The 10,274-nt window shown below is 44.1% G+C and overlaps 1 protein-coding gene across 1 annotated transcript in view; it reads right to left on the bottom strand.

Moving 5' to 3' along the window:
- Positions 1-4,326, bottom strand: part of SPOCD1 (SPOC domain containing 1) — a 29,162-nt gene extending 24,836 nt beyond the window's left edge. Inside the window, 1 exon segment of the mRNA XM_065877641.1 lies at positions 3,163-4,326. Within this exon segment, the coding sequence (XP_065733713.1) occupies positions 3,163-4,326 (1,164 nt within the window).
- Positions 4,327-10,274: the final 5,948 nt, after the last annotated feature.

Consider the following 10,274-nt stretch of genomic DNA (forward strand, 5'->3'; position numbering starts at 1 on the left):
ATACAGAGTGAAGTAAGTCAGAAAGAGAAAAACAAATACCATATGCTAACATATATACGGAATCTAAAAAACAACGTTCTGAAGAACCTAGGGGCAGGACAGGAATAAAGACACAGACATAGAGAATGGACTTGAATGAGGACACAGGGAGGGGGAAGGATAAGTTGGGACAAAGTGAGAGAGTGGCATGGACATATATACACTACCAAGCGTAAAATAGATAGCTAGTGGGAAGCAGCCACATAGCACAGGGAGATCAGTGCTTTGTGACCACCTAGAGGGGTGGGATAGGGAGGGTGGGAGGGAGACTCAAGAGGGAGGGGATATGGGGATGTATGTATATGTATAGCTGATTCACTTTCTTATAAAGCAGAAACTAACACACCACTGTAAAGCAATTATACTCCAATAAAGATGTTAAAAAAAAAGAATATTAACTGTATCTTATAACTTAACATATACTAGGTTTTAATAGAATTTTGACATTATTAATAAAACTTGTTGCAATTACAAAAAAAATGTCAACAGGAGATAGCTGTGAATGTTGGCATTATGGGGATTTTTATTTCTTCCTTATTTTCTACGATAAACACATATTAGTTTTTTCATTAAAAATTAATGTTTTTGAGTGATGTTTGCAAAGACAATGTAATAGCACTTCTAATGTAATTATAGTACCAAATAGTGGTAAATCACACAGGCAGCTCATTGGTTCCTATCCCAGTTCTACTAATTTGTTGTTTGGTCTTGACATAGTCACTTTACCTGTCTGAGCCTCAGTGCCCACAACATTAAAATGGGTATACATCATTAGCATCTACCTTGTATGGTTGTTAGGAAGATGGAAGATAAAGAGCTCGGGAATATACCCAGCTCATGGTAGGCAGGCCAGCTGCTATTACTGCTGTGATGCTAGCGGGGAATGTGCACAAGCAAGCAGCCCAGCAAGCTCTCCAGACAGACTGCCTGGGTCTGCATCCTGGCTCTGTCATTTACCAGCTGTGGGACCTTGGGCCTATAACCTTACCTCTCTGGGCTTCAGGTGAAGACTAAACCAAAAGCACTTAGCACAGAATACATATTCAATCAATGTGATAAAAATTTAACTGTGTGACTACTATATATAAAATAGATAACCAACAAGGACCTACTGTATAGCACAGGGAACTAACTATACTCAATATTTTGTAATAACCTATAAGGGGAAAGAATCTGAAAAACAATATATATACATATATATGTGTATATATATGTGTGTATATATGTATGTGTATATATATATATATATCACTGAATTGCTATGCTGTACACTTGAAACTAACATGATATTGTAAATCAAATACTTAAATAAAAATTCAACTATGTGAGAAATATACATCAAATACAGGTAATGCCATCTTCTGCCTTTGGTGTACAAACATGTTAGCTATGATTATTTATAGAATGACCAATATTACTATCAGTAAAAGAACAATGGAAAGGGAAGCAGTGAATACAGGGAACACAGCCAGGCACTGCCTCCCTTGCTGTGTGAGCTTAGAGAAGTTTGATAACTTCTCTGAGCCTCAGTTTCCCCATCTGGAAATACAGGGCTAATGCCTGTCTCATAAGGCTATTGTAACACTCAAGGAAAAGCAAATTTAACATAAATGGATTTACCTTGTGCCTTATGCTCGGCACGTTAGTTTACACCATCATCTCATTTAACCCTCAGAACCAGGGGTCCTCATCCCCCGGCCACAGACAGGTTTGGTCTGTGGCCTGTTAGGAACCAGGCTGAACAGCAGAAGGTGAACTGCGGCTGAGCGAGCCAAGCTTCATCTGTATTTACAGCCGCTCCCCATTGCTCGCATTACCGCCTGAGCTCCGCCTCCTGTCAGATCAGCGGTGGCATTAGATTCTCATAGGAGCGTGAGCCCTACTGTGAAATGCGCATGCGAGGGATCTAGGTTGCGCCCTCCTTATGAGAATCTAATGCCTGATGACCTGAGGTGGAGCTGAGGCGGTGATGCTAGCACTGGGGAGCGGCTGCAAACACAGATTATCATTAGCAGAGAGGTTTGACTGCACGGGGGCCATAATAAATCAATTTCTTGCAGACTCATATCAAAACCCTATCAGTGAGTGGCAAGTGAAAATAAGCTAAGGGCTCCCACTGATTCTGCATTATGGTGAGTTGTATAATTATTTCATTATATATTACAATGTAATAATAATAGAAATGAAGTACGCAGTAAATGTAATGCACTTGAATTATCCCGAAACCATCCCCTAATCCCAGTCCGTGGAAAAGTTGTCTTCCATGTAACTGGTCCCTGGTGCCAGAAAGGTTAGGGACTGCTGCTCAAAACAACCCCATTGGGGCTTCCCTCGTGGCACAGTGGTTGAGAATCCGCCTGCCAAGGCAGGGTTCACGGGTTCCAGCCCTAGTCTGGGAAGATCCCACATGCCACGGAGCAACTAAGCCCGTGCGCCACAACCGCTGAGCCTGCGCTCTAGAGCCCGTGAGCCACAGCTACTGAGCCCCCGTGCTGCAACTAATGAAGCCCACAGGTCTAGAGCCTGTGCTCCGCAACAAGAGAAGCCACCGCAGTGAGAAGCCCACTCACCTCAACAAAGAGTAGCCCCCGCACCACAGGTAGAGAAAGCCCGCGCGGAGCAACAAAGACCCAACACAGCCAAAAAAAAATAATAATAATAAAATAAATTTAGGGCTTCCCTGGTGGCGCAGTGGTTGAGAGTCCACCTGCCGATGCAGGGGACACGGGTTCATGCCCCAGTCCGGGAAGATCCCACATGCCGCGGAGCGGCTGGGCCCGTGAGCCATGGCCGCTGAGCCTGCATGTCCGGAGCATGTGCTCCGCAATGGGAGAGGCCACAACAGTGAGAGGCCCATGTACCGCAAAAAAAAATAATAATATAAATAAATTAAAAAAAATAAAGTATAGGATGTGGATGTGTGTAGGTTATATGCAAATACTATGAAAAAAAAACCATTAAATTGGAATTAGTATTCCCTTTTTACAGATGAGGAAACAGGTTAAAAAATATTCCAGGGTCACTCAACAAGGAAGTGGGCAGAGATAAGATTTCAATCCAGGACTCACTGACTCCAAAAGATAATGATGCCCTTCCTATCTCAACCTTTCAGACTCAACCTACCAGTTTGGGGCAGTCTCCTGGGCTGGATTCCTCTGCCTGGTCCTGGCTGGAGTTGTCTGGGCATCTGTCAGTGCCCTGGTCCTGGGCATGGGGCACCGGGCTCCTTCTCAACTGTTTAGCACACTTGGATCTTCTCTGCCCCATGCATGGGCCTGAGCTAGCCTTGCTGGCTACAGGCTGCAGGGCAGCAGCGAGTCTGTGTCCTGGCATCCCCCCAGACACTGGCTGAGCCTTGACCTCCAACTCCTCCTGGTTGTGTGAGGTGGCAGGGCCATCACCACCGCCAGGCCCCACGATGTGTCTGGCTTCTTGCTGCTCTGTGGAAGCCTTTCCAGACACTCCCAGGCACAGTACAGGGCTCTGTGGAGGATCCCGGGCAGCTGGATGAAGGGACTCGCCTCCACTGGGCAGTGGGGACCTGACAGGGTCACAGGGGCTGCCTGGCTGGGTCCTGCCCTCTGCAGTGGGCAAATATTCAAACTTCTCAATCCCTGAGGCACAGCTCATCCAACTTCCACCTGAATCTCCAGGCCCACACCCAGTGTCCTTGCAAGAGAGAGGACTGCAAGGGCCTCCCAAGGACTCCACGTCAGCACCTTGGGGGGAGTCTCCCACAGACTGGGGTTTGTTCCCACCAGGGCTCTGACCAAGCCACAAGAAGTCATCAGCCCCCTCCTCATCCTCTGAGGGGGCCTCAGACCTCCTGCTTTTCTGTCTTGTTCCCACGGACACACTACAAAGATTCCTGGGCCAGCTTCCAGCTAAGATGTCGTGCATTGTAACCTGGAGCCTCTTGGAGGCCTGAGCCCTCCTGTGGGCAGGCACTGTGGGCAGCTGGGTGTGGAGCCTGGGGCCGGGCACCGAATCCTGGCTCTCTCCCATAGCTTGCAGCCCCAGGACCACCAGGTGGGCCTTGGCCTCCAGGCTAGTCCCAGGAGCACCCACTACCTGGGAGCTGGCACCTTGCTGAGCCTCTTCCCTGAGGACCCTCTTCCTGCTGCCCACCCAAACTGGGGCCCCAGAGCTCTCTCCTGGCAGGTCTGGTGCCAGGCCTACCATGGAGTTGGTTTCTTCCATATCCTCCTGGAAAAGCCCACAGCTGTTGTGGAGACTGAGAACGGGGTCCTGTGTGCTGGAACCCTCTGCAGCTGCCTCCTGAGACATGTCTGCCCACCGACAGGGGCCCAAAGAAGGCAGGCCCTGTGAGGAGACAGAAAGGGACTTCATCACGGAGTGTCTGACCCGCCAGCCCACTCAGGACTCCAGGCCAGTGGGAACCTGGGAGGCTGCCTCCCTTACAGGTGGCACCTCCAGGTACCACTGATGTAAGCACCCCAGGTGAGGGAGGGGAGGCCTGTCTCCAAGCAGGGTTGAGCTACGGCCACCTTTAAGGTCTTCCCCTCTCTGGGAGTTCACACTTTTGCTTAAATGGGCCATAATAACAGCAGTTATCATTTACTAATTAGTTACTTCTGTGCATTATTTCATTTCATGCTGGCAGCCACAGGTGAGGAAACTGAAATTCAGTGACTCGCCCAAGGACACGCGCAGATAAGAAATGGAAGAGCCGGGATTCTCTCCCCAACAGAAAGCCCAGCCCTTAAACCACTCTGAACCAAGCAGACACGTAATGACGTTAATTCCCATCACCCTGACTGCCCCCCCCCCCCGCCTCACATCGGGCCGGGTGTGACAGATACTCCAGTCAGGTTCCCAGGCCTGACCCGGCAGTCCCCCACCGGCCTACACGCTCTCACCTGGGGTCTCTGGGTTCCACCTCTCGGGGTTCCACCCCCAACTGTAAAGGGCCTGAGAACACGTGAGGCGGGCAGCCCTGAGGTAGGGATGGGGGCGGAGTCTGTTGATACGCAAAGGGCGGTACCCCAGGCGTGCTGGCGTCCGTGTTCCGGCAGAGGACGCTCTCCCCCACCGAGGGCTTCCGGGAGGAGGTGCCTGGTGACAAAGGACCTTGAATGCCTACCTACCTGCCTGCTTGCCTGCCTGCCTGAGAGTTTAAACTTGTTCATAAGGCGATGGGGAGTTACTGAAAGTGCCTGAACCTCTAGAGGAGTGTCAGAATCAGATCTAGATTTTTGCTCAATTATTTATTTTAATTATTGGTATCTCAAATATAATTCATATAGATGAGAATGCACACCCGATGCAATGCCCAACAGAGAGATTAGAAATAAAAAGGTAAAAATGTCGTCTCACTCCCCAACTCTTGGGAGCAACCTTCCTTCCTTCCTTCCTTCCTTCCTTCCTTTCTTCCTTCCTTCCTTTCTTTCTTTCTTTTTCTTTCTTTCTCTCTCTTTTTAAAAAATTCATATAACTATGAATAATATGCCTCTGTTACTTGGTTTATTAATGTTAACAGTATCTATTGACTACCTGCTGTGTGATTTCATTAATCAACCTTTCCCCCTTTCTCCTCCCAGTTTTTGTTTTTATATTTATCTTTTTTTTTTTTCCATTGGTTGCTCTTACAGTCTTCTCTCTGTATGGGGGATTCGGTTCCCCAGCCCCCAGGCGTACCAAAATTCCCGAATGCTCAAGTCACTTATATCAAATGGCACAGGAGCTTCCGTGGTGGCGCAGTGGTTGGGAGTCCGCCTGCCGATGCGGGGAACGCAGGTTTGTGCCCCGGTCCGGGAGGATCCCACGTGCCGCGGAGCGGCTGGGCCCGTGAGCCATGGTCGCTGGGCCTGCGCGTCCGGAGCCTGTGCTTCGCGGCGGGAGAGGCCACAGCGGTCAGAGACCCGCGTACCGCAAAAAAAAAAAAAAAAAAAAAAAAAGGCACAGCATTTGTATATAACATATGTACCTCTTCCCAAATACTTTGTCATCTCTAGATTATTTATAATACCTCGTAGAATGTAAATGCTGTGTAAATATTTTGCATGTGCCCAGCAAATTCAAGTTGTGCTTTTGGGGACTTTCTTGAAAATTTTTAAAAAATATATTTTCCATCTGACGTTGGTTGAATCCAGATCTGGAACCAGAACATATGGAGGGTCAACTGTATCCGTTTAAATAATAGTCTTAAATGTCTGTTTCTTCTTTAGATTGTATCTCTTGACTCTCCCGTGTGAAATGAATAATTGCCCTTGATTTCCCCTCCCCCCTTCTGCCTTCCTCCATCAACTCAACCTTAACTTTTGCTTTAAGGTTGTTAGCATGTACATTCTCTCTTGTAAACATAATTCAGTTTGCCATACTTTGCCTGTATGTATTTCTTAACATTGAAAACCAAATGACATTTATAACATTATGACTATGTAAATACTTTCATTTCAGAACCAGGGATTTGATAGACCTCACTGAGAGGGAGATGGAATTCCCCAGCACTGAACCTGTGACATGTGAGGCTGAGAAGCTTCCAGGTCAATGAATTACTACACCCAGTTAGAATGAATACATTTAGATATATGTAGATTAACATGGATGTATCTCAAAGACATAATGTTGAATTAAAAAAGCAAATGTTAGTGAGGGAAACTGAGTGCTGGGTATATGGAAACTCTCTATACTAATCTTCAATATTTTTCTTTAAATCTAAAACTCTTCTAGAAAATAAATTTTAATTAAAAAAAAAGGGAAGTTGTAGCGTGATCCATATTGAAAACTCTCATGATATGGCTGCCAGGGTCACAAATGAGGTAAGAGTTGAGATTGGATGTCACCAATGACCACAATTACTGCTCTAAAGAAAAAAATTTTTGGAGTGAGATGACCTCCCACTATGGAATGTCCTGGCCATTATAGCAGAGACATGGACCAGGACCCCTAAGACGAAGTGGACTGTTATTCTGGTCCATTCAGATAATGGATGTCTCCCACCACTGGGCAAAGAAAGGGGGAATGAAGGTACCACGTGGCACAGAGGATAAAAGGACAATGGTGGCTAATACAAATAGTGCTACTTCAAGCCAGGGACTGGTCTAAATCCTTAACCTATATTAATCCTATGTTTATCTCTTTTAATTTACCTATATTAATTCTTACACCAAGTCTAAGAGGTAAATACTGTTATTATCCCTATTTCATTTTTTTAAATGTATTTATTTTATTTTTGTCCGCGTTGGGTCTTTGTTGCTGCGCGCAGGCTTTCTATAGTTGCAGCGAGCGGGGGCTACTCTTCGTTGTGGTGCGCGGGCTTCTCAATGCAGTGGCTTCTCTTGTTGCGGAACACGGGCTCTAGGCATGCGGGCTTCAGTAGTTGTGGTTCACGGGTTCTAGAGCGCAGGCTCAGTAGTGGCACATGGGCTTAGTTGCTCCGTGGCATGTGGGATCTTCCCGGACCAGGGCTCAAACCCTTGTCCCCTGCATTGGCAGGCGGATTCGTAACCACTGTGCCACCAGGTAAGTCCCTACTCCTTATGACATTTGGTGAAATTCATTGGAAAATTATATGGTACCATTTGGTGAATGAGACATTCTACTACTACGTTGATTTATTAAATGACTATTGGTTTGTTCCGTTCTATTTGTTTTTGAAACAATTTTAGCAATTTATATTTTCCTAAAATTTGTCCATTTTATCAAGGTTTTCAAATGTAATGGCACAAAGTTGTCCACAGTATTCCATGATTCAAAAGATCTCTGTTGTATCAGAGTTATAGTCCCCTTTTCATTCCTAATAATGTTTATTTGGGCTTGTTCTCTTTCTCTCTCTCCTGATCAGTCTTTCTAGGGTGTTTTTCAAAGAATTAGACTTTTGTTTGTTATCTCTGTTTTTTATTGTTGTTGTCATTATATATATACATATACATATATATATGTGTGTATATATATATATATATATATTTTTTTTTTTTTTTTTTTTTTTTTTTTGGCCGCACCACACAGCTTGTGGGATCTTAGTTTCCCAACCAGGGATTGAACCTGGGCCCCAGCAGTGAAAGTGCCGAGTCCTAACCACTGGACCACCAGGGAATTTCCATTGTCATTATATTTTCTACTTCCTTATCTTCTGCTCTTTCTTTCATTACTTGATTTCTTCAACTTCCTTTGGTTTACTATTGTTCTTTTAATTCCTTCTTAACCTGAACCTTCAGCTCATTTTAAAAACTATTTTTATTAATAATTAATTCATTTAATGCTATACATTCTTCTCTAAGTACTTCTTTAGCTGCATCCTACAAGCCCTCATAGGTAATGGTGATGCTCTTATCGTCATTCTGCTATAAGTATTTTAAAATTTGTTATAATTTACTCTCTTATTCATGGATAATTTAGAAGTTTATGTGTGCATTTAGGGTTCAAATAAATGAAAAAATTAAAGCTACCTGTTTTTATTGAAAATAAATGTAATTTTACTGCATTGTGATGAGATAAAACGGTATATAATGTTGACTTTGAGAAATGTTTAAGATTTCCTTTGTGAGCCGTTAATATTTGTTGTGTGCTTCAACTACTGAGCCCGAGTGCCACAACTACTGAAGCCCACATGCTTAGAGCCCGTGCTCCGAAGCAAGAGAAGCCACCGCAATGAGAAGCCCGCACACTTAAACAAAGACCCAATGCAACCAAAAATAAACAAATAAATAAAAATAAAATAAATTTAAAAAATATTTGTGTGCTTGAAATAATGTAAATTCTCAGTTTAGTGGTGTAAGCTTTTCTTGCCTCTTTATATATTAAAGGTTTATAACCACATTTTCAAATCCATAGTAATCTGAATCTGTAGAAATCAGCGTTCAGTGCACAAAACAGAAACCACTCCAGGTATTTTAAGCAAAATGAGCATTAAGTTTTTACAGAGTCATTGGAAGGGCTGTAGGAGTGCACTTGAGGTTGGGTCTCTGGGATGCTATCTATCGCTAGAACCACATTTATGATACACTGTTTTAACAAGCCAAAGAGTGGGACACCAGCACTGCCAACACAGACACTGCTTCCTAACATTCACAAAACCAGAGGCCAGTCATTGACACAGAAAAACTCGATGGCTCTAGGATTGTGCTTGTAAGCAATAACAGCCCAAGGAAAAGGACAATGATCTCTGCCTCTCATCCACTTTCTAGATCTTGCACTGTGGCACCAAGTGGTGGAAACTAATCCACATCTGGAACACTAGCTGTAAGAGACTCTGGGAAACAGTTTTTAGCTTTCCATCCTCTGCACACGAGGGTGTGGGAATAGATGCCGAGTGAGTCCTTCCACATTTTCCTCTATAATATATTAATTTTTCATCTACTTGATCTATCAATTTCTGAGAGGTGTGTTTTTAAATCTCACACCATTATTGTGGACTTGTCAATTTCTCCCTTTACTTCAGTACGTTCCTGCTGTATATACCTCAAAACACTTTTTAAAGTGCATACAAATTCATAAATAATTTTAAATCTTTTTAGTACATTATAACTTTCATCAGTGCCAAATGTTCTTTCTTCTTATTAATGTTATTTTGCTTTAATTCAGTTTTTCTGATATTAATATGAATACATTTCTGCCTTTCAGTCAGTATTTACCTGGTGTAATTTTTCTATTATTTTCAACCTTTACGTGTAGTTTTGCTTTTCACTATTCGTCTTGTTTGTTTGTTTGTTTTTTTGTGGTACGCAGGCCTCTCACTGTTGTGGCCTCTCCCATTGCGGAGCACAGGCTCCGGACGCGCAGGCTCAGCGGCCATGGCTCACGGGACCAGCCGCTCCGTGGCATGTGGGATCCTCCCAGACCGGGGCACGAACCCGTGTCCCCTGCATCGGCAGGCGGACTCCCAACCACTGCGCCACCAGGGAAGCCCCTCACTATTCGTCTTGTAAACGGCATATAGTTAGGCTTTAGAAATCCAATCAGAGCCTCTTGTCTCCCACTAGTGTGTTTTACCTATTCATATGATTGGGACGACTGATATATTTGGTCTTATTTCTACCATTGCTCTTTATGCTTTATCACGAATTCTCTGCTTTCTTTTTATTCCTTTTGCTTTCTTTAGGACTTGTCAAATTATACTTACCCCCTTTATTTTCCTCTACCAGATTGGAAGTTATATTTTTCTATTTCTAATCTTTAACAGTTACCCTTAAATTTATAACATATGAACTTTCATTTATATTTATCCAAGAAAGTCTACATTGACATTTTTGTTCTTCTCCCGAGTAAGACAA

This window comes from Phocoena phocoena, chromosome 1 (assembly GCF_963924675.1).
Source record: "Phocoena phocoena chromosome 1, mPhoPho1.1, whole genome shotgun sequence".
NCBI lineage: Eukaryota > Metazoa > Chordata > Mammalia > Artiodactyla > Phocoenidae > Phocoena > Phocoena phocoena.